The 25,065-nt window shown below is 37.1% G+C and overlaps 2 protein-coding genes and 1 long non-coding RNA gene across 6 annotated transcripts; 2 read left to right on the top strand and 1 right to left on the bottom strand.

Moving 5' to 3' along the window:
* The first annotated feature begins 18 nt into the window (after positions 1-18).
* Positions 19-14,608, top strand: LOC124167541 (retinol dehydrogenase 13-like). Of its 4 annotated transcripts, none has more exons than XM_046545492.1 (9): positions 19-151; positions 819-976; positions 1,059-1,177; positions 1,264-1,413; positions 1,507-1,611; positions 1,724-1,933; positions 11,855-12,065; positions 13,887-14,063; positions 14,249-14,608. In XM_046545492.1, the coding sequence occupies exons 2-8, from the start codon at positions 894-896 to the stop codon at positions 13,987-13,989; spliced, it is 981 nt and encodes a 326-aa protein (XP_046401448.1). In that variant the 5' UTR covers positions 19-151; positions 819-893; the 3' UTR covers positions 13,990-14,063; positions 14,249-14,608. The 4 variants fall into 4 exon arrangements, with proteins under 4 accessions (XP_046401448.1, XP_046401451.1, XP_046401450.1 ...); XM_046545495.1 differs by lacking the exon at positions 19-151 and adding an exon at positions 191-388; XM_046545494.1 differs by lacking the exon at positions 19-151 and adding an exon at positions 387-459.
* Positions 6,378-10,352, top strand: LOC124167542. The gene is made up of 2 exons (XR_006866713.1): positions 6,378-7,032; positions 9,930-10,352. It is a non-coding gene; the product is annotated as an uncharacterized LOC124167542 (long non-coding RNA).
* LOC124167538 (retinol dehydrogenase 13-like) lies at positions 14,017-24,525 on the bottom strand. Its single transcript, XM_046545487.1, has 7 exons — positions 24,357-24,525; positions 19,004-19,169; positions 18,804-18,912; positions 18,580-18,725; positions 18,023-18,191; positions 17,353-17,560; positions 14,017-14,306 (listed from the first exon to the last, which is right to left on the bottom strand). Exons 1-7 carry the CDS (start codon positions 24,431-24,433, stop codon positions 14,189-14,191), a joined length of 993 nt encoding a protein of 330 aa, XP_046401443.1. The 5' UTR covers positions 24,434-24,525; the 3' UTR covers positions 14,017-14,188.
* Between the last annotated feature and the right edge of the window lie 540 nt (positions 24,526-25,065).

Genomic DNA, 25,065 nt, shown 5'->3' with positions numbered 1-25,065 from the left:
CTTTTTTACTGTTGCTTCTCGTGGTAAATGTTTCTGTTTGTTTTGAAATCGCGTTATACACGGACGGTATTTGAGTTGGTGCACTGTATGCAGAATTGAACGATGTGCGACTTTTAAAGACGTTTAAACCTCTCAGCAATTCATTAGAAAGGTATTATATTATATTGATCATGGACTTTGAGGCATTTGTCTTCTTGCTCATGAGCATCTTCATTTAGATTGGAATCAGAGAATCGATTGTGCTGCATTAAATTGTATTCGGTCGGTTTTTACCTCGCACTGGTGCAATTCGGACTCAAGTCTCTCCTGAATAAGTTAAATAAGGTTTAACGAATTAGTGATTTGAAGTGAAAATCATTCAATCCAACGATTGCCTTGCAGTTGTGTTGTAAGTATTTTCATGAAGACATTGCCAGCCATCATTGTAACAGCTGATGAATATGGTTTTTAGGAGACAAGGTAGGACTTGTTATTTGAAACATCCCCGAAGGCGAAGCGAATATAATTTTCCATCCATAAGGTTGGCATTCCGAAATACATTCAATGACGTCACGCCATGATTTCAATCACGATTTTAAAACAGAGGAAAATAAAAAGATAAATAGCAATATTAGTGCTGTACGTAATAATCAAAGAGAAATGTAGTTTTAGATTAGAATTTTTTATGGGTAGAAATGAGCAATATGGGGTCATAACCATTGCTCGCACTGCTTATGGTTCTTCCATATCAATCAATTAAACTGTGAGCAGGATATCCTGTCTATTCAATGTAGATCTGGCAAAACAGGAAATGTTCTTATCTTCCTCTCCTGTTACAGGACTGGTCTTAGTACAAGTTCAAGCGTTAAAGTGCTGTTGAAGTTGCCGGTTTGCATGAAGTTACCGCCTATGAGATGGATTTTCCGGCGGATCCTTTAACCAGTAGTTGGTGGCCTTACATAATTGCGTTAATTGTGGGAGTGGTTACATGGATAAGGTAACTGCCGATATTTTTGATCTTGTACATTATTTTAAACCAGCAGTTGAATAAGAATTCTTGTGTTGCCGTTTAATTATAGAAGCTACATGGGCGGATCTGACTGCCCCAGCTCACAAAAGATTGATGGAAAGCGCGTTATTGTCACCGGGTCATCGAGTGGTATAGGTTTCGAAGTGGCACTTCTGCTGGCTAACAGAGGTACGCAGGGAGTTCATTGTCCCTTTCCGCCTGCCTTTTACCTTTTAGGCATGTATAACAAGGCTCTGTACAACTTTATGTCACAGGTGGTCAATTGATTTTGGCTTGCCGAGATGATGTAGCAGCCGCCTCTGCCGTCAACGACATAAAAAACAGAGTGAAAAATTCGTCTGTGATTGCAAAGCATCTGGACCTTGCATCTTTGAAGTCCATCAGAGAATTCACAGACACTTTAGGTGTGTTTGCCATATTGATGTATCCCATGTGGTTAACATTATTTTTATTGTTATGGTCTAGTTTATCAATGACAGCTTGTACTTTCATTTCAGAATGGGACCGTGTTGATATTCTGATAAATAATGCTGGTCTAGTTTTTCATCCGTTTGAAAAAACAGAAGATGGATTCGAAATGCACTTTGCTAGTAACTATTTAGGCAAGTAAACTTACAATATTGCGGTGTAATAGCAATGTATATGCCATGGACTGCCAGGGTTCTGCATTAAGTGTATTTTTCTTCGTGTATCAGAAAGCTTTTTGTTTTTCAGGTCATTTCCTGCTTACTCATTTGTTGCTTCCTAAGCTTAAAGCGGCCCAGAATGGTCGAGTTATTAACGTATCATCTCAGGCTCATACCGTGAGTGAAATAAATCTGTTTGACTTGAATCGGGAATCAAATTATACTCCAAGGGAAGCCTTTGGGCAAAGCAAATTGGCTCTGGTTCTGATGGCAGGTGAAATGGCTCGAAGGCTAAAAGGTGAGTAATGCATTGAAATTTAAAGTCTTAACTAATAATGGCTATCACATTCTCTTGTCTAAATAAGTAAAAGTATTTTAATCTTATCCGACTTGCATGGCCCTCATGATCTTTTTGGCAAATGAATGAAGGAGGAATGTGGATGATGGAATGCTGCCTTGTGTGAGCCCTATGGAGTAAATTCGAGACATTTACTGTGCTTGCAGTTTTGGCCTACTTAGTTTCTTTTAGGTGCATGACTTGAAGGTAATTAGTTTAAATTGTTCATACTTTCTCATATGTATTAACTTGGTTTGTTTTAACTATTCATAAACCCAGTGAGTTACTTAGTAAAGACTTGGAAAATTATCTGGAAATGGGCTACCTAAGACGTCATGATGTTAGGTTTTAAGTGATGATATCTCCTCATTCTCTTGAGCATAGTTCTTTATTTGACATTTGAACATCTTGGGCCTTGCAAATAGCCATCTACAATTTAATGCCTTAACCAAAGCAGCATCAACTCACGGCCCAACATTGGCTTTGTGTTGGTAAAGTCAGCCAGCTTAAGCCGACTGAGCACCGACATTGGGCCCACATTGGCTGAAACTGGCCGCTTTTGCCAACATAAAGCCAATTAAGGGGCAATGTTGTCTTAAGTTGTCATAGCTGACACTGATTACCACGACATTAGAACTTCGTCTGCTCTGCCTTGAGTATTACTAATCAAGATATCCATGCATAAAGAAACTTAGGGGCTACTAAGAAGTGTATGAAAGGGAATGGGGGTGTCCATTGATATAATGATTGTGACCCAACTTATATGGGAAGCCTACATTGGACTGACATCTCCTGCTGAAGTTGTGTTACGAGTCGAAAATTGACAAAGTTCGTAAAGTCTGTTTTAAAACTCGATTCATGAACTATCGAAACTATTAAAAATTAGGTGGGGATTTTTATGTTTCACTTAATTTGGACTTAACCATTTTGTGGCTGGGTCAGAAATTTTCTGTTATGAGGCGAACATAGATGAATCTCGGAAAGCCTGTTTTAAAACTCAATTCATGAACTATGGAATCAATTAACATCATAGTGTACAGATTATTTTATTTTACTCACAGTCCACTTGGGAAAAATATATTTGCATGTGGGTCGGTGATAATCCAAAGGATGTAAAAAAAATTCGTATTTAAAATGCTGATCTCTGTAAGGATTTTATAATTATGTCAATTTATTACATATTCTGAGTAGAATTTATGTTAATACCCTCATATAATGCTGCATTGTCATATTCCTGAGTTTGAATAATTGATCACTCATTGTAAGTGATGTTACATAATTGGCAATGGCACTTGTGTAGCTTTCGTTATCTAAACGGCCAGGGGAAGAATCAGCACCCTTTGAAATATGGTTTTAAAACTTATGGGAACTTGTCTGTCTACCTAGAATACATAATATGGTCATTTTGAATGGGTCAGGTAAGTCATTAGAAAATGGGTTTATTTTGTGCTCATTGAACAATTCATTGATTTCAAGGCCTGTTCACTATAGAAATTAACCCATTCAAGTTAATTTGTGAATGCATTTACTCAAGAGCATTTAGAATAGTAAGAAGGAAAGATTTATGTAATGATGATAGTTGGGCTAAGGAGTATACATATTAGGGCCTCAAAAATGTTAAAGTATTTCAGTTTCTATAATTGGAGAACACTTGTGAATTTGGATCCAACCATTAAAAATTGCCAATAAAAGAATGGTTATTTTTATAGAAAAGCGGTGCCACTACAGGTTGATAAAGGAAGAATGGGATTAAAAAAATGTACAATAACATAATCAGTGGACGTGGGTACTATTCCATCTATGCTTGAGTGAAGTTTTCCCAGAGTCACCATCAATTGGATGTTGTCGGTTGATATCAATCCTTTTGAGTCATCTTGCCACTATATTGCATATTTTATGAAGTATTCTTTCTGGGTTACAAAATCTAGAAATACCATTTTCTTAAACATTTTGCACAATCGGGTATTAACTTTTATGCTATTCTTGGAATCTTGTTGATAACTCATATACACCTGTCTCACCAAATACAGCTTTAATGGGTCATTGAGATCTGTTCGACTCCAAGGAAGTTTTCATCCAGTCTTTCAAAATGAATTGCGGGGTTTTAATGCTTTATAATATTTATTACACTTTTCCCTTTTGAGACGGCGGAGTTTTTGCCTTAGCATGATTGCTGTACTGAGCCGCAAGAGACTTTTCTGTACGCTCTGTACAGAGCAATTTTGCGGGACATTCTTTAAGAAGGATCTCGCTGATAATCATGCACACTCAGCCCCAGTGGCGGCTGGTGGTAATTTATCTAGGGTGTGCATTAGAGCAGATATGGGATGATTTAATTATATTATGTTAATCCTAATCCATGAGCATCATATTTCGTCGTAATAGAATACATAGCAAGCAAAACATATCACTGGTACATTCTACCCTTAAAATTACATGAACAGAAATAATATTAGCATGCATGAAAATAATTATTCTAAACGCACCTTTACAAGTGACGGTAGGTGATATTCATTCTCCTTTCCTTACACCCTATGAGGAAGTAGTGTAGAAAACGGCTATACAGAGGACTCTACGGACTAGGATCCTGGGCGCAGGTGGTGTAGGTGGCAGCTACACCACTACACTACCTGCGAGTCAGTCACCAAAAATATGTGCGTGCGCACTCGCATCGGTTTGAGTCTGCTCCCATCACCCATTTGAACAGTACCTACCCCCCCGTTTACCTCGTCCTGCCAGAGCACCCTCAAGCGATCGCATAGACCGAAAATGCGCCCGGCACGATGCCACGGGATCGCACACTTGTAGAGCGGTGAATTCGAAAACGAGATAGCTGTGGAGTTCGGAGGCTCATGTTTCTTGCATATGCAGACAGGTTTTTTATCCTTCTCGTCGCAAAGGAATAGTTTTCTTTTATAATTTATTCATCTTTGGATGTGCACTTGCTAACATGCGTATACGCACGCGCCGCCACTGCTCAGCCCTCAGCACTTTTTCGACCCTTCCTAGTGGGGACTCTGCATTATCTTGGACTCGGAGGGTAGTTGGTCTCACTCCTTTTGGGGTTTATAACCCTACCAGCGGCAATGGTTCGTGGTCAATCATGCATTGTTTAGATGAATTAGCTCTATGGATAGTTTTTGCTAGAACATAAATTGCCGACTTGCAGAATTGAATTCCTCGTTTTATTCTGAGAATTGTCAAATTTTGAAGGAAGCTCTACCGTCAATATTTTTTTTCATTTTATTTATTTATTGCAGCAACAATTTCCATGTTGATGTTTATACTGAAATCGAGATTAAGTTAATATTAATCGTAGAATTTCATTTAAAAGTAGTAAATGCTGCTCAAAAGACAAAGAATTCAATTTTTAGTATATTTTTTGAGAAAGGGTCAAATTATTTTTTGCAAAATGGCTGGATAAACAATTGCATGACGGTGGTCCCTTACTGTTAAGAGGGGTAAATTATAAGATGAGGGGTCCAGGTGCCTGCTCTCGGATTTCGAGAGCCTAAGTCTTGCTGTGTTGGTTCCCGAAACAAAGATAACGCACACATGTGACCATCATTAAAGGGGAGCAAGGAAACCTATATTCTTGGCATTGGTTCGCCTGCATAGGAAAATCTCTTACAAAAAAAAATTTGTGACTTTCATCTCCTGTGTCAAGAAACATCCAGATGCATGTTTTCGTCTTTAGTAGGGAAAAGGTTAACTTACAGCTGTAACTGATACATCTAATGAAAGAGCAACTCATACAGTTTTTTAAGTTGGCAACAATAGGGTAGTTTCCTTCATCAAAGAAAACGAAAGGCATTGATTGGGATTCGTTACCCACCATTAGTGTATTCATAATATACAAATTATTTGGTTTTAGAAATCCCGTTTTAGACTAATGGCAATGGTCAATTTTATCCTCATTTGAAAAAGGCCAGAATAGCGCCCATGCGATGTCACTCCACGTGACGTCACAGGGACCTAGTTTCTATACGAGTAGATAGGAGTTTTACGTTGTCTGAGATTACCAATGCATGCATGAGGCACATAGCTCAGGGAAACATGTCTTAATAATCACCCATTAAAACTGGCTAAGGTGGAACAGTTTTCTTCATTTTATAAGGTATTAATAATCCTTATTTAAGCCAAGCGCTACCAGCTAGCAGGGTACTCTGCTACCTGCTAGCATCCTGCGTTGTATCAGCGCTCAAAGCCTCGCCCCAAGGTCACCTCACTTGCGACAGCGAGAACCAGAACGACGTCACACGGAGTTTTCCCATCATTCATACTTAGCCGTCGCGATTTCGCGCGCTTAAAAATGTTCACTTTTCATTTAATCGCGAAAAATAGATATCGTCATTTATAAATCGAAGAGCGTGAAATACGTACTCCAGGAGTAATAATATTTCGCTTTAGGCAATAAAAAAATAGTAGAAAACCACCCTATTTGTATGTGCACCTAATGTTTCTGCCACCATCCATTATAAAGCTATAGAAGCAAAGATGGCGACTAATGAACAGAAAGCTTTTTGTGATTTACATTTCAGAAAGACAGAATCTGTAATTACTGTGCAAAGTGCCTTCTGTATTAAGTTCGGTTGTAGTTAGCCAGGTGATACCAAGAACATCCACACCTCCATTACCAGATGAAGTTTCTAAATTAAGAAACAGGTTTGAACCAGCTGTCGCAACGATTACTTGAGAGGCACTAATCAAAGTTTGGGGAAAACTCACATATCATCTTCACGTGTGCCGTGGGACAAATGGTGCTAACATGTAACACTTGTAGGCTTTTATTTAGAACCGTTTGAGTTGCTGTTTCATTTGCTTGATTTGTAGCTGTCAGTGTAGTGTAATTAAAATTAGAAAGCATAAAAATGCTAACGTTAATTTGGAAACTCCCGGTATTTTTATGAATCGGTAATCGCACATGTTGCATTGTTTGAATAATGGCCTTTAAGTCCCAAAATGTGATTTAATTGTAGTACTATATTTAGGAATTTATTAGACATTTATTAGGCATACATAGTTACATGATTAATGCTATATAGCAGTAGAAGTATTTTGTTTAACCCTCATATGGATTCTCTGCGCCTTAGCGGCGCTCGTGGTTTTAAAAGTGGTGTAAAAATTTTCCATTCCAATGGATAATTCTGAAATTTTCAGTAGTCTATTTTTTCTGCCTTCTTCGTCTACGTACAAAATTTTGTTTGCATAGTGTTGATAGTTTACATTTTATTGGCCTCTAATGAAAAAAGTTACGTCGTTGGATTTACTGCGCCGCTGCGGCGCTCAGTATTTTCTCGTCGCTACGTCGTGGACAGCACTCTCAATGTTAATGTAAGAGCAATTATGTTTCGTATGAAATGCTATAATCTATTTATAATCATATTATTTAATTTTCTCAACTTTATAAACAAAATTTAATTGTTAAACAAAAGGAAAATATAACTATACTAATTTTGCTTTCTATTTTCGCTAAGAATTGTAATGTTTGCCTCGGTATGATGTTCATTCATAAAACTTCATATTTTTACAAGAATTATTCGTACAAACTCATGGCTAAAGTTGTTTTTTCCTGGGCCTCCGACTTAGTTTTCCTAGGGCCGATTATTTCCTCGTCGCTACGTCAGGGACTGCACTCTGAACGCTAATGTCAAAGCAATAATGTTTCATATGAAATGCTATAATCTATTTTAATCCTATTATTTAATTTTTAACTTATAAACCAAGTGAAATTGTTTAACAAAAGGAAAATATTACAATACCAATTGTGCTTTCTCTTTTAGCTAAGAATCATTACGTTTGCTTCTTTATAATGTTCATTGACAAAACTTCATCTTTTTGCGAGAATTATTCATAGAAACTCATGGCTATTCAAAGTTGTTTTTCCATGGCTTCCGACTTAGTTTTGCTTGGGCACCTTCTCCGCTCCGCGTCCACGTTACTGCCGTGGTGATAGTCAGCTTTGGGTAAATACTAGAGTGACTCTGTTTAGAATTACTCCAAGCAGCAATTCTAAGAAAAATTTAACACAATGCATTATCCGAATTCGTAGAATAATGCTTCCTCACCATTGGGTGAATATTTCTCGCTGAATGAGTAACTGTAACTTACCAAGAGATTCAGAAGTTTCACCGACTACCGTGAAGAACACATCGCACAGTTATTGTTATATGTCTTGTACTTTTCATTCGAAAAAAATCCCTTTGCGGCTACGATAGTCTATACAAAATTGCTGGCGTTTATATAGCTACTGATGACGTGACAGTTTACCATTGAGGTGAAATCAAGATAACTACCCAACTAATTTCGTGATAGAAAATAATTTCTCTTTCCTGACGATGAGTTTAGACTTTACATGGTAAAAATCGTTTCATTATGAATAGATGAAAAGACAATTTACCATGAGGTGAAAATTTGTAAACATATATCTCGTTTCTATGTGTACTGAAATGTACAGATGTTTTATGCATTGGGGGTGTTACTAACGTAAAGGGATGAGTGAGAAGGAGAAAGGAGAAGGAATGCCAGGAGGTTGTTTTGAGGTGAAGGGGCGGTAGTGTGTAGACTGCCAAGGATCAGGGAATACCCAGATCGTTAGGACAGGTAGGAGTAGAAAATCCTTATCGCAAAAAAGGTTGGGAGTGCAAGGAGGCAATTAGATACAAAAGCCTGCTTTTTCTTCATCCTTCTAACGCTGCATGAAGGACAGGGAACAAAAGCCATGTCAAAACGCCCCGCGGTGGCCCTCCCTTCATTCCAAGAAGGTCCAGCTCGGTGGGTCATTAGGGTGGTGAGAAGTTCAATCAAGTTTTGTGGGAGGGGGTAAGAAGGTGGTGAATGACGAATAAGGGAGCTTAGTGGGAAAGTATGGAGAGTCTCAATGTTTGGGTCAGTGAAACGCTAAGAAAGGAAACGGAAAGAAAATTTAAGGGAAGTCCTTCCAAAGTGAGGGTATTTTTGTCACCCCAGAGCATATTATCATCAGTTTCTCACGCAGATTTGGACGAAAAAAAGGCAGCTGCTCATTCTCCTCTACCACCAATAACACATACTTCTAAGAATTTATTTTTTTGGACTTCCCACCAATCCAGGAGTAAAACCTAATCTTATGCACTCCCACGCAAAACATTTACCCGTCCATATCTAAGGAAACCTTTCGCTTGGGCTACACGTCCCCAGTGGGGGAATGGGGCTCCGTGGTAGGAAAAGAGTACCGACTCTTCTAGCTCCATCTCCAAAGAAGCGTTGAGTTCTTTGACACGCCGCTTATCATCCCATATTATTTATATTTCAAAAGCCATAAGACTTGATTTTTTTAATTTCAGGACATAAGCTCCCAGAATATTCGTAAGATTTGTCTTGATCGCCAGAATCTTGTAAAAATCACGAAAGTTACACTCGTCTCTTCACACTTAGCCTACATCTGTTCCGTTTAATAACTTATCTATTAACGTTTAATAACTTATCCTTCTATATACACTGCAAAGATATAACATATGGGTGGACGCATTGAAGCAAAATTATGTCATATGGGCATAAACGAATTTTATTTGGTCATCATTTTTAGCATTTAGATACATAAAATTATAAACAATATAAACATTAAAAAGCGGAGTTTGCCGAGCTCTGCATATCAGAAAAATATTTCAAACAACAATTACTCACGAAATTAAAACTTTCACTCAAAAATAACATACAAAGGGAACTGAAATAAAGAGCATTACGGCAAGAAATGGAAAAGAATGCAGCGTTCAATTTTTTTTGTTATTACTTCAACAATAAGGGTTTAAATCTAGCAAAACACGGTAAGAAATAAAGATAATAAATGTATTTACCATTATCAATCAAAAAATTTGTAAATTCAGGCTAACTTTGAAAGATAATAGCAAAAAATGACGCGGCGCCGCTGCGGCGCCGAGAATCCAACGACGTAACTAATTTTGTAAATCCATATGAGGGTTAATGCTCCCATCCTATTACAGTGGAACCTTAGCTGAACGACCTTCGGGTGTATGACTGTCTTGGTTGTACAATGAAAGTGAGTTTGCCTGGCATAAGTATATGCATTTCTGTAAGAGGTCACTTTCAATTGTTAGACCTTCAGTTGTACAATGCATAAAGCCTAACTGGAGTAATATATCTACCCATAAATCAATTATAGTTTCACAACGGTGCTAATTACTGATAGAAATTTCGTACATCTTGTTGAGTACACCAATTATGAACTTACAAGTCTCATTTCAAGCAAACAGTCTTCAATCCAGGAGACCATTAAGCTGCCTGGCCCTGTACTTATGATTTAATTCAACCCAATGCATAATTAACATTTATATCAAAAAATCAATATGTTTTACATTGTCTCCTTTAGGGTAAAATACATTTATGTTACCAAAAAGGGCATAGTAAGGTTTGTTTTCTGTATTTATGCCAAAGAATCGTACCTACTATATTTACTTAACTTAATTTTAGTAAGAAAAATATCTTTCGGTATTGTTTAGACTGCAGAATGGGTGGTGTCATACAAAATATTATATGTTTTTTAAATAAATAATTGTTTTTATTCAGTGGAGAGGTTTATGGGATATGCACCATGTGTGCAGTAGACTAGACATATTTGTAGACTACAGTTTCGGCAATGTTGCTGTTGGCTTCTTCAGGTCGATGAAGTGAGGAGAGGTGGTTTTGAACATCTTTTATACACATCTGTCGGAGTCAGGCGTCTTCTCATTGGTTGCCATAAGAAGACAGAGACTTCTCATTGGTGGTGTGTCTTCCCTGGCATTTTCCTTTTTCTCCATTGTTGGTTTGAGCTCCCTTTTCCATGAATTGGATACTGTTGTAGTAATTGACAATTTTCTTTTGGATCTGGAGTGTCATACAACTGAGGTTCCTCTGTATCACAAAGCTCTTCCTGTTCTAGGATTTGAATGTTGCCCTTAAAAATAAAAGTAAGTATGTAGCATGTATTTATGGATATATTTTTGTGTGCTTGTGATCGGTAGTAGTAGCAGTAGTAATTTATTTAATGTGCCATCCTTTGCTGATAAATCACTTCATCTTGTTGAAAGTGAGCAGTCATCCAGAATGGATTATGTAATATCTTAGCGTGAGGATCTACTGTATAAGAAATCTTCTCAAGGCCGTTTTACACAGGGCATGGAATTGTGCAGGTTAGAGCTGCATTGATTTCTAAAATGGCATGGAATTGCGCGAATGCATGAACGAAATTAGCACAGGGGCTATTTAGCCGTCTCGCATCCACGCATTCTCGCATGTGTTCTAGCAATTCACCGCTTTACACGATGCAATTTTGATTGCGCCTTCGCCTGTACGTCAGATTGCGCAATTCCATTTACCGTGTAAAACGGCCTTCAGTGGTTGCTTTTGAACAGACTACTTGAGTAACCTAAAGGTCTTTCTAGTGTGTTGGTGCATTTTAATTAAATAGCTATGTAGATGATTTCCATTACATGAATCAGAATTTTGCATGGAAAATATGCTAGCAAAAAAATTTTCTGCTCTTCTATCTATCTAAATACATAAAAGAGGATGTCTGTTTGCTGTCCGGTATACATTTCCATTTGACAACACAGATTGCAACTGAAGTTAGTATGTATGTGCACTTCATGCTCTCGTATAAGGTGACCCAATGAGCGGTGTATGGAAATTATTTTTTCCATTGTTTGCTGGTACTGATTTGTATCATCATCATACCTGCTTTGTTCCTTTTCCTAAAAATCCTGCCATGTGACCATGAATTCCGAGTTTCCTATTTCTCTGGGTACTGTCCCTCCCGAGGAACGCCGAGTGGCCGGCTGGTATATGATAAATGACGTATATTTGAGTCCATTTTATCATGGTTTATTTTGTTCACATTTTTAGATACATCTGTAACCATCAATGCTCTTAATCCTGGAATTGTTCGATCTACCAAGCACATGCGACATTCGCCTCTTAGTTCTTCCATGATGGTGAAGTTTGCCATGTACCCTTGGATGTGGCTGTTGATGAAAACTCCATCACAAGCAGCTCAAACATACATTTACCTGGCCGTGGCACCAGAATTGACTAATATCTCTGGAAAGTACTTTAGGTAACTATGGAATGTTGTTATTACCCCAATTTTAACTGAATACTTTTTGGTTTGAAGTCAGTACTTTAGCGTGGAAGATTCCTCATTCAAATTTTGTTCTCTCTTAATTCTCATTGAATTATGCTAGCTGGATTGTCATAAGTTATGTAGTCCTGTGCCTTATGAGTTAACAAAACACATTGTTTAATATAGCAAAATTTAATTAACCTTTAATGATGATAAAATGTCAGGTATTAATTGAAAGGAAAGTGTGAAGTGCCTGGGGAAGATTTTTGTCAAAGAATTTGTATTCAGTATATTTGTATTCACTTGAAACAATAGGGTGGTTTCCTATAATTTTTTTATTGCCTAAATCGAAAGATTATTACTCCTGGAGTATGTATTTCATGCTTTTAGATTTTTAAATGATGATATCTATTTTTTGCGATTAAATAAAAAGAGTGAAAATTTTCAAGCGTGCGAAAATGGGATGGCTAAGTATGAATGCTGGGAAAACCCCGTGTGACGTCATTCTGGTTCCTGCTTCCGCCAAGTGAGGCCACCTTGGGGCGAGGATATTGTGCGCTGCTGCGATGCTGGCTGCTAGCGGGTAGCACTTGGCTTAAATAAGGATTATTACCTAATACCTTATCAAATGAAGGGAACTTTCAGACTTTAGGCAGTTTTAATAGGCGATTACCTATTAAGAGATGTTTCCCTGAAGTCTGTGCCTCATGCATGCATGATCTCAGACTATGTAAAACTCCTATCCTCTCGTGTAGAAACTAGGTTCCTGTGACGTCACGTGGAGTGGTATCGCATGGGCGCCAATCTCCTTTTTCAAATGCAGTTAAAATTGACCATTGCCACTCATCTAAGCTGGGATTTCTAAAATAAATTAATTTGAATATTATGAATACACTAATGGTGGGTAACGAAACGCAATCAATGCCTTTCGTTTTCTTTGATGAAGGAAACTACCCTATTGTTTATGCAGAGTTTAAGTGCAACCCACCTTAATGAGAACCTTCGAGCTAAGTTAATGCTGAATAAAATAGTTGCAAATTAGAAAATAAATGACATTTTGTAATTAAAGAGGTTAGTTATGGATTTTGCTTGCATTATGTGTGGGAAGGTTTTGGGGTAGAGAATATGACTTTATTATTATTTATGGTTTGGCTATATGGAGGTGTTGATATTTATAGATATATTTTCTGCGGAGGTCTTGCTTTTTGGGCCATTTGATATGATATGGCTCCATCAATGAAATGCAGTGGGTAATGTACGTGGTCAAAATGCCTACATAACAACACAAAGAGAATGAATTTAAGATTTTAGTTCAGGCAAATTGTTTTGTCTCTCTCTATATATGTCTACTAAGCTGATGGTTTCCATTTTAAATTACTGTGTTCTGAATTTCTGCTGCATGTATTGATATCTTAACATTGAATAGCCTTTTCTTCGAAAAAGTACTGAGTTCATTCCAAATGACTGCAGGATTATTGGTATTTCCTTTTGTAAGTTGTTGTATTACTCATTATTTACTATTGATGTTGTACAATCTCTACCCTTGATTTCTCTGCTGCTGTGATTATCCATGCCTCACTTCCGTTGAGCAGTGTACTCCATAGAGGCATATCACATATTTAGTTAGAATTTTATTAGACTTACAAGTACAATTCTAATTTAATATTAATGCAAACCTCTTTAATAAGATTTATTTTTGGAGCTAGTTCACCTGTTTGTTGTGTCACAATCATATATCAAATGCAATCTGCCATACCTTTGATCTGAAACTCTTTTTCTTTTGCCATAATATTATTTTTCTTTATTCTCATGTAGTGATTGCCAAGTAACAGAACTTACCGATTGTGCCAAGGATGAGAAAGTTGCTGCAGAACTTTACAACAAATCTTGTGAATTGGTGAATGTTCGTCCCATATAACACCAGTAATAAGGAAATACAAGTGTTAAATACATATAAAATATATTTATCAGCATTTACATAAATACAAACAGGTAGGTAACCAGGTAAAACCTGAGTTATGAGACTGAAAATGACTTTACAGTTGAACCATCTCAGATATTCATTACCTGTGGACTTTCATTAATGCTCCTCTTACTTCTAACCAATCAACCTCCCATCATTTTCCCATTCCACTCTGGTCATCTAATCTAGTCCATCTTTCACTGACTTTCCACAGCCATTTTGCCATTGCATCATCCCTGCCCTGTTCGGCAACCTCTTGCTCTTCGCAGTCACTGTAAATAAACATCATGATTGAGTTACCCTGGATGTGATGTCAGTATCATTAGTTACTTGTGTGATCTGTGTACATCTTTTAATGATATCCATGAATTTTCAGTGTTATGTGTCTTTTGATTTGTTAACATGGTATTTTTGTGACTTCATAGCTTGTGTGTGTTGAATATTTGGCACCTATTGTTTAATTTGTGTAAACTACCCCATGTGTGTTGTCAAATAATGATGCCCAAATGTGCCATATGTCTGAGGAACTGTTCAAGGTTCAGTCATTGTTTGCCAATAAATGATTGATTTCTTATATACTTTTAATTTTGATTCAATAGTATGCTAGGTCATGTTAAGGTAACAAAAATTCTGGAAAGAAAGGTTTCATGATACCAGACAGTTACTACTGTAACCAGAGTATGTTATTGAAAGGCTACAGTTACCATTTCCAACAGTTACCACTTCATCTGCCGTACTCTAGACCAGGGGTCTCCAATTCACTAGGCCACGAGGGCCACATTCCAAGTTCCGAATCGCCCTGCGGGCCAAATAGCAAATTTGCCGATTACTGAAGTTTACGATATTCGATACTTGAAACGAGTGTGTCGGCCGGATGAGCTGTATTTTGGAGACCCCTGATTTACGGTACACGGAATTGTGCAATCTGATGTACATGCGAAGGCACAATCGAAATTGCATAGCGTAAAGCGGTGAATTGCTAGAACACATGCGAGAATGCATGGATGCGAGACGGCAAAATAGCCCGTTCTAATTTCGTTCATGCATTCGCACAATTCCACGCCATTTTAGAAATTAATGCAGCTCAAACCTGCGCAATTCTGTGCCCCGTGTAAAACGGCCTATAGGGCCTGTTTACATGATGCATTAACACATACGAGATAATGTCTGTTTGTGCGAATAATTTTTGTGACCGGATCGGAACATGTTCAAATGCATGAACCAGATTAGAACAGGTTCTATTTTCTGTTCATGCATTTGCACAATTTGGGTGGTAACACAGTGCATTTTGGCGTTCATTCACGAATTAATGCATTTAGACAGTAACTAGTACGGGTTAACACATTCAGTGCGGAGCACGTCAATTGACGTGCTCTGCCGGTCAGACCTTTCTCCACCTCCGTACGTGACTAATAACCACTTCCGAGTCTTCCGATCGTGTGCATTGCCTTCAGCAAGCTTCCCTCTTTCGACCCGTGTGCACCGTTGAAAATAGCAGTATTTGAACAGAAGTTATGGCGTGAAAACCACTCTATTTTTCTTTCTTATTTTATCGGCCGAATCTGATGAAAATCGGGCCCGCATTGAATGTGTTAATGTATCGTGTAAACAGGCAACCTTTACAGGCTTGTCTCTGGGAGAATTTTAGGGAAAAATTTGGACAATCTTTAAATCATCCAAATCAACTTGGGCAATGGCGACAATCCTGTGAAAGCAATTTCCATGAATTAGTTAGAGTGAAAGATAAGCAACTATTATTCATGGTAAGATTTTTAACACTATATTTTTCCAATAATTTTGAATTATAATAACATCTAATTCTAGGAAAGAATAGTTTTTTCACAGTGTACTACTGGTAAGGTTAATGAATAGTGATGAATTATGGTAAGCTTTACTTAAATATCCATGTAACTGCAATTGTGAGTATAGGTTACTTTGCGGGTAATGTTTTCCTGTAATTACTTGTTATCGGTGTAATCACAATGTCCTCTCTCTGCCACGCATTTACTCTTCAATTTTAATTCTAGAAATTTCAACCTCTGGTTTTAATTGCAAAAATATTTTCTCATTTAAATTGGATGTATGCCTGAAATGGTGTTTCTAACTGCACAATTCAAGAATGTTTCACCTACTTTTGATCTTTTTGGTACTTAAATTGAACTTGCTTTGCTATAATTAGCCTTATACCTTACCCAGAAGTATGCTAATTTTATTTGGAAAATTAAAAGTAAACTGAGGAATTTGCACGAGCCACAGTGCTTTACCAGGAATAAATATGATATTTACAGAATTATAATGCATCAAATAATATAATTAAAAAATAACATAATATACAATCAACACTTAGTGATTCTGATAACTAACCACATTCAATGGAGGAGCATCATTTATCCACGCCTCTATCTCACGATATCTTAAATTGAATAACATTTTCTGAATCGTCCTTAATTTTTTCACAGATAGGATAGAGAAGTTAACTTTCTCTATGAAAAATGTAAAAACAGCATTAAAATACTATTCTTTGTTAAAATCAAAGAGATATGATTTATGAAATTCTAAATAGAGCCTTTTGGCATAATTTATTTTTCATTGATTACATTATACATAGAAAGCAATAAATGCTTGTAAACAATTAAATTTTGGCAAAGTTAACTTGAAATCAAGGCCAGCTACTGATTTTCACCAGGTTATAAAGACTTCACATCACAGAACTTGAGCTTTTTAATGCCACTAGTAATTATTATTAATTTATGTATTCAAAGAGCATACAGTTATTACTGCACAAATACATAATGTAAGTATGCAATGACAAATGATGTATGATGATAATTTTAAATTTCAAATCCTGGGTAACTATGACAGCTAGTAACATAAAAATTAGGTATGTATTAGATAGGTAGGTAAATGAGTTTAAGATATGCCTATCAAGATGCACACAATATCAATGAGAATATAATTTTAGGGAAGAATTCTGATAAGTTCTTAGATAAAAAGTTCTTTACATTATTTACTTGTGGGTGAAATTTAACATTGACACAGACTTTGTCCATAAATTTATATCATATCTCATTTGTTATCATTACTACAGTCAACTCTTTTCATTTGGGATACACTACTGAGATTTATTTCTCTGGTTATCATGAATATTAAGAAAAAACAATATATTATCTCAAAAGTGAATATAAATCCTTGGAGCTACCCATCCCAATCTGCCTCAACCAAAGGAGCTCATGAATCAGTGATCATTGGTTTCAAATCCCAGATGATCTAAAACCATGGTCTGATTCTATACGCACTAAGTCGTGTCAATATACCAACCTGAAATATTTCCCAGTAACTTTCTCAAGAGATTCATCTAGAGCAGCATATAGAGTAGTTTGAGCTCCCCGAGCCGGACTTCGGACAAACATCCAAACAAAGGGCTTAATAAAGATTGCAGAAAAATAACTGTTGAAGAAGCTCATGTGACGAATGATTTCAGTGTTTACAATACCTGGGTGAAGGGCATTCACTGTTACACCAGTGCCTGGAAGTAAACCAAATGTAATATACAGTACAAAAAAAGTCATAGAATTGAAGACTTCATACATGAATATGTATGTACATACTAAGAATGCATGTTAAGTAATGGCTCCATAAAAAATAAATAGTCATTAAGGAGGGTGGTCAGTTGGCATTTAACCAGGGAGAGAATTCTTAGATAGGTTCTGAATGATAATGAATTGTAGAAGAAAAATATGTGCATGCATCACTGTTTCCTTATTGAATTTTGAAATCATAGAAGCAGGCTGTTGAGTCAAATAGGTTACTCCCAGGATATCACACTTGAATATCATTATTTATAAAAGGGACCAAAAACTTTGTAAAACTATATAAAACTATACCTCATTACATTCAATGAAAGAACATTTGGTTTGAAATAAAATAAAGCAAAGTTTTGTCATTAAAAAATGATCAGAAGTTCCAACAGATGGAGAAAGATTTGTACCTTCAAGTTTCCTTGCTAATTCTCGAGTGAAAAGGACATTAGCCAATTTGCTTTGGTTGTATGCGGCAGCTGGATCATAATTCTTTTCACTATTTAAATCTTCTTTGTTGATTTTTCCCCTTTTGTGGGCAATGCTTGAAACATTTATTATTCTGCTTGGTGCTGAACTCTACAATAAAATTGATGATCAATTTAAATGCATAAATAGATTCCCTAGGTGTACTGACTTAAATCTTTGCTCTTGTCTTGTTGATGTCTTCAATGCACTCGGTGCACTCCATTGAAAACACCAGCATTCTATACAGTCCTGGTCAAAATAAATGAACTACATACTTGGTCCTGGACTGCAGTCCTCACTTGAAAAAGTTGGCGTGAGGACTGAATTTTACTCTGTCTCATTCCTTATCTATTACCATATTTTTTAGTTTACCATGAACTAGTGGTTCAAATTTGTTGACCACGACTGTGTAATGCCTATTATGCCCATAATAAGGTATGACAGTTCATAATAGAAATCTCAAAATATAAATCTCCTAAGTTAGCTGTAATATGCTTACCACTAACTTCTCTAGAAGAAGATTAGTTAACAGAAAATGGGCCATATGATTCACACCTAGTTGCATTTCAATTCCTTCTTTGGTTAAAGAGCGTGGGCATCTCATAACTCCAGCATTATTAATTAATATATCCAGTCTCTGTTCCTCTGCAAAGGAGAAAATTTGACTTGAAAGTACATTTTCAATACTTTATACTTCCATATAGGGGTATTTATTTTCTTTACCTTTGTTAAATCTCTCAACAAAATTCCGGACAGATTCCAGTGATGACAGGTCGCAGGTTCTACAGTAAACATATTTATTTTTGGTTTCTAAAACTATTTGTTCACGAGCCTATGATTTGGAGAAAAAATGCAACGGTTTAGAATTTAAACGCAACTACACTGCACACAATTGAGGAAAAATAAACTTGATTCTTTTTTACCTTTTCACATTTACTTCCATCCCTACAAGCCATTATGACTTTAGCTCCCCTTCGTGCCATTTCTCGTGCTGTCTCCAAGCCAATTCCTGTGTTAGAACCAGTTACAATCACTACTTTCCCATTTACTTGAGTGGGTGCTTCAAACCTCTTGCCGCCCATGTATTCCCTGTCAAAACATTCAAAAGTAGTTTGGCTAAAACTTACCTCGTTTTCTATTCTAAAAATGTGTTCTGATATTTAAAGGTGGGTAAGAAATATGAGGGAATAGTTTGAATAGTGTAAATTCATGATTATTCATTCAAAGGCTAAGTTTTCATTTTTTGTGAGTTCCACAATGAATAGCTAACCAGATATGGTGAACTTAAGGCACCATGGCGATATTTGGTAGAACTTGGTGACAGGAAACATAATAAAAAATGCACTGTTGTATGTTGAAGATTTTACCTTATTTCAATCCTCGTTAGCTCTTCCCCTCCCACCACCACCACCACCTCCTAGCTAAATATAACCCCCCCCTCCTGGTATAAATAAGCTTGCAAAGTTGTATACAGTCGAATCCGGATTTAACGTCTTCGCATTTAACGTTTTTCCGCATTTAGCGTTTATTTTTTGCGGTCCCGATTCATTCCCTATTAGGACAATGTAAAAATTATCCGTATTTAGTGTTTCCGCATTTTGCGTTTTTCCGCATTTATGGTCGTAAAAATTTGTCCCGCTCAAGAATTTTTTGCCCGATTTAACGTTTTTTCATGACGGTTCATCCAAATCTTCGAATTTATGCTCATCAACAAGAACAGTCTCATGAAAGTTTACCAAGAGTCGATAGAATCTATCGGGGAACGCTTCTTCAACTGCTTTCTTCAGCGAGCGCAGCGCTGCGACCTTCAACTCGCAAGTAGGGTGATTAGTCTTCTCGTAACGTTTCGCTCCCCTTCTGATCCAAACACCGGGCACTTTTTGTATCAGATCCGATCTAATGGAGCAAAGTCATCCCTTAATAACCTCGAACTACCTTATCCTTCACTTCTTGAACTTGACTTCGATGATACGTGACGACTGATGACACGAGTTATCCTCCGCTAGGGCCGCTACAATAATGGTTTTCTCGTTATGTTTTCAATTGATGGCTTATGCTCCTTTCAACTCTACTCCCAACGGGCAGTCGATTATTAGCCCAATATTTTTCCAGTCGGCTACTTTCTCTTTTCAAAAGAGGAGACCCAATATCAATTGCGCAGTTCACTAGAAGATTCTTTCTACAATCCATTCGAAGGTCAGTTTCCACGGAGGAACAGCGAAAGAACAGAGGAAGTGTTTCCCCTGTCATGACCGTGAGTGAGAGCATTCTTTCCCTACGGAACAACATTATTTTACATCGTAGTTTAGATATCCCGGAGCAAATTTATCGACATGCGGCTGGTTGATATCGCTGTCGATTCAAAAATATTTATCGGGTGCTAATTAATGTCAAAAGAGAATGACAATCGGAGTTTTGACGAACTATCACGGTCCATGACTCTAAATAAATCGCTCATGCTGGAAAAAAAATCACCGCATACTCACGGTAGAATAGACGAGCGCGGAAAAATACGAAAATCCGGCAGGTATCCCTTGGTGGTTGACTTCGACATCATAACCCTGACGAAATTGCCAAACTCCAGAGGCACTGACAATTTTTCGGATGAAATCCAGTTCTGTTGTAGATTAAACCTTTTCACTTAACAGAGTTTAGCTAATCGTCATTCAAGGTCCAACCAAATTTTATTAAAAGCTGCCGAGAAACAAGGCGAGTCGGAGTCAAGGTGATCAGCGCGCCGCGTAAGCAACTCTCCCGGCTCCATTCGACCTGCATAAGGCCGCGGATATATGACAACGAATCTGGTGTTATCATCGTGTTAAATCACCATCGACTTGTACGCATACTAGAAATAAGATTCTACTTTTTTGGATGACCTCGAAATCCAAAATGTGTGCATAGGAGGCTTTTTAAAGGCTCATAAATCCCTTGTTTCGCCGAGGCAACAGAAAACGTTAAGTTGGCAAAATTCCAGAAAACCTCCGTTTTACTAGATATTCGGTAGTTTATAATTCGAGATTAGCGATCTTCTGCTGTCCCTTTATTTCACTCATCTTTAATGACGATTTTTTGAGAACCTACTTACACCTTTTCTTATTATATTAGAAATGCTATAGTCACCTACAGGTCACTTATACAGAAAAAATTCTAAATTTCATCGAGATCACTGAATTATGCATAAAAATGGAATCACTAATGCGCACAGTAATAATCCGTGTGGGAATGCTTTTAAGCTGATGTTTATTAGAATTTTCTTAAAATATTTCATTAAAACAATGGTCATCCTCTCATTACTTATTTTTACTACCCATTTTTTTTAGCCGATTCCTGAAAAGTATTATCCAACCTTCATAGGGCAGAGAACATTTCATTAAAGAATTTTTTGCTGCATTCAGCACCTTTTAGGCACTTGAAATAATATTTTTTATTCATAAAAAGCCATTCCAATCATTACAGACCCTAAAACCTGAAAAAAATGGCAGGTCCTCATTTAGTGTTTGTCCGCATTTAGTGTTTTTTATTTTGTCCCCCCTGAAAAACCTTAAATCAGGATTCTACTGTATTCACCTTTGAAAATGACATAGTGTAATGTCGAAACCTGGGTCGGTTAAGTAAACTTCTGTGGAGCATACAAGTGTATCTTTTATTATGTTTCCAGATATGGTGCTTCTCACTTTCATGAAAGTACACAGTTACATATATAAAATATTTATTTGCCATCATGTCATATTATGAAAATACCTAATTTTATCATTTCTTTAGAGATATCATAAATCAAGACTTAGATTACTATAGCGTATGGACGAATCTGCCGAGTTAACTCTCTAGAACTTACAAGATTGTTCATTAAAATGTTTCACCTCTTTATCTATAATTTTCAACATTTCCTTTTATCTCTTGACTGCTGAACGTAGTGGTTGAGAATATATACATGTTGTACCACAACGAATTGCAGATTTTTTTCTTTTCAATTTCGTTAAATGGTATGAATAGTAGTTTTAATTTTCAATATTTTTTCTACTTAAAATCCACATTATACCAGCTCAACAAAAATAACTAAATTCGCAGATAGTTGATAGAAAATTGATAGATGTGATCAGCAGTCAGCACATAACAAGGGTTTCTGGTGGAAAATGTAAAAAGAATCATATTATTGATGAAAGTCTTCACCATAAGGTGCTGAGGAAAAGAGACATTAAAATTGCTCTCTCAATGTAAAAACCGATGAAAAATCCTTTATCTTTATGAAGAGCAAGCAGATAGCAAGAGATAACCAGTAGGTACATGAAGATTAGTTAGTTAATGACAGGAATTTTTTTGACTCTATGCTTTTAAATGGAGATGGAAAATTTTAGTTACATTCTCAAATATACAGCGGGCACAAGAAAAAAATGTAGTTCCCTTTGTTACTATGACAAAAACCAGTGTAATGATATTGCAGAACAGCATTCTACAGTCCACCTCTAAATGTGCAGTCATAGGTCACACACTTAAATGATTAGCAAAAGACATACAGACATTATTTATGGAAGATTAATCCAAATTTCATGGGGAGATACGGTATATTTAGGGCTACCAACCAAAATTTATATTCACGATGATATTATGCATTGGATTCATAACGATAAATGCTGTTCCTTTCAAGTGAAAGTACTATATTGCAAAATGGAAAGCAATACCACCACCAGCAAGGCTTCAAATTCTATAGTTCTGCGGAGCTCTAGCCCTTGAGTTGAAAGTGATTGGATGAACTAAATGGAGTAGGATGGGGACAGAAAGACATAACTTGGAGTTATGAACTTAAGACTCAGATGATGATGACTATGTTTTCCAGGACACAAATTCCTGGACTTTTTCTGATTCTCTCGGACATTTAGATCTAAAAGAAACCTTAGAGTAAACTGATTGGCCCTATTTTGCAAATTAATGTGGCAAATAACAAAGGAGTGTAAACCTCTCCTACTTGGGAAGTACAAACAGAAATTGAAATCTAGTATGAAGTTCTTGGAAGGGCCTCGTGATTCACGATATCAACTGCTGTAAGATGAGGTATTGCTGCTTGGAAAAGAGTACATACTTAATATTCCAGCACTGTACATTTGTGACAATATATGATATCACGGTTAACTGAGGAATAAACCATCTTCAGAGAAAAAATTATGCACCCTACACAATCAAAAGGTTCATAATTAAAATAATGCCCTCTACAATCCATAACGCTGGCAAATCTACGTCTGGATAATAGATTGCAAATATGTGACATGATCTTCACTAGTGATGAAGCATGGTATCCACCAGAGGCTCAGCAGCTACACAGTTTTGGGGGGAAGAACACTGCATCTAATCACCTCCTGAGTGACATCCAGTACATATGCTGATATCATTAATTATTAATTGCTTAAATAGAATCTTGTTTCTCAAAGCAAAGATGGTAAGTGAAGGCAAGGGCGTACCCAGGATCATAACTTGAGGGGGGGGGAGTCATGGTCTAGGGAGGGAGCAAGCCAAGTTGTGACATTAGTCAATGAGGTTATTTCCTTGAAAAAATTGTTTTATTTTAGTCACATACCTTATACGATTTTTGCTTCTAGGAGGGGGCTGCTACCCCTCGCTGGGTAAGCTCATGAGTGAAGGGAAAAGAAATGGACCCCAAACTGAATGACTGCCAAACAATTAAACCGGGATCTCCTTAATCTTGGATCAACGTGCTATAGGGATAAGTCAAGAGCTTTAACAACTCTTGGCCTTGTGTGGTAAGAAATCATGGCTAACTATCACAGTGTATAAATTTTCCGTAATTATTGAGTTTATGTAATAAGTATATTTACAGCTAACATCAATGTCAAAAGCCATGATATTTGTAAAAAATTGTCAAATAACATTACATACTATTCTTGTAATAATCAAGAACTAAATGCTACCGGCAGGTGAGTATCACAGCAATATTTAGTCCAAAGCTCGTATGGACCGCCTCTAACACTCGTGAGATTTAGTAAATATATCATACATATTGCTTGCAAACTATTATTTCCGCACGTAATTGAATTTTTCTGCTAAGGGCCTCAACATATTCCATCGGTAGATAGTTTCGTAAGGCTTTACATAAAAAACTCGACCCCCGACATGGCATTAATTCAATGGAACATAGAAAAATAGTATTTAAATTTTCATCATATGCGATTATCGACCGCAAGAATGAATTTGCTCGAGTTAAAAAAGGTTCTATAAGGTGCATGTCGAGGTAACACAACCATGTATACGTGCAGCCTCACTTACTTAGTCAGCAAGACTCCTCCGAATAATGTTCCAGCTGCACTAATTGCCACCACAACCTTTGGCGGATTCCAAACCATTTTTATCTTCTATTTCAAGAGATTTTCGAGAGGTACAAATCAATTCCCCGCTCCCTGCCCCCAATCGTACCCTACTTGTCGAAATTCGTGTCTCATTTGTTTAGACCATATAAGCAAGTAGACCCGCCATGCCCCACCCCTACCCATGGCTCGCCGTGTGGCCAACATCTCCCCTCCGCTCCCTTCCTCACTTTTAAGGCGGCGTGACGTCACGCTTGGGAAGCGCATCGTTGTAGTGCATGGCGGCATGGCTACGAATGAGGATTTACTGTATCACTGCGGTATTTTGACCATTTTCTTCGCGATTTTTCAATTAAAAATACTAATATTTATTGCGTTATGTACGAGAAGTATTCTTTCAACCATGGTTGGATTGGTGAACTTACAATTGATGAACAGTGGCATTTTTCGGCATTGGCAGCGACGAAAACATATTGTGGCAGGAAGATGAAGAGAAAGCACTTTGTACACTTTCGCAGATTTTTTTCTTACCTCGTTAGCGATCTAGCATCATTTAGAACATCGTTATAAAAGTACGAAATCTTACACAAAAATTGGATACGGGGGGAATTTTAGAGAGGAAAAGGGTCATGGTGTAAAGAATTTGCCGGTCGTCCACGAAGTAACGCGTC

Source organism: Ischnura elegans, chromosome 11 (genome assembly GCF_921293095.1).
Source record: "Ischnura elegans chromosome 11, ioIscEleg1.1, whole genome shotgun sequence".
Lineage (NCBI taxonomy): Eukaryota > Metazoa > Arthropoda > Insecta > Odonata > Coenagrionidae > Ischnura > Ischnura elegans.
This window is presented reverse-complemented; position numbering and strand designations above follow the sequence as displayed.

What these genes read in the sequence shown, in the direction of transcription:
- LOC124167541 (XM_046545492.1), top strand. Translation starts at nt 894, where the DNA reads ATGGATTTTCCGGCGGATCCTTTAACCAGTAGTTGGTGGCCTTACATA. An exon ending in AGAATTCACAGACACTTTAG is followed by an intron (nt 1,414 to 1,506) that starts GTGTGTTTGCCA and finishes CTTTCATTTCAG; the next exon opens with AATGGGACCGTGTTGATATT. An exon ending in AATGGCTCGAAGGCTAAAAG is followed by an intron (nt 1,934 to 11,854) that starts GTGAGTAATGCA and finishes TCACATTTTTAG; the next exon opens with ATACATCTGTAACCATCAAT.
- LOC124167538 (XM_046545487.1), bottom strand. Translation starts at nt 24,433, where the DNA reads ATGGTTTGGAATCCGCCAAAGGTTGTGGTGGCAATTAGTGCAGCTGGA. An exon ending in ATGGAAGTAAATGTGAAAAG is followed by an intron (nt 18,913 to 19,003) that starts GTAAAAAAGAAT and finishes TCCAAATCATAG; the next exon opens with GCTCGTGAACAAATAGTTTT. An exon ending in GTTACTGGGAAATATTTCAG is followed by an intron (nt 14,307 to 17,352) that starts GTTGGTATATTG and finishes GTTTATTTACAG; the next exon opens with TGACTGCGAAGAGCAAGAGG.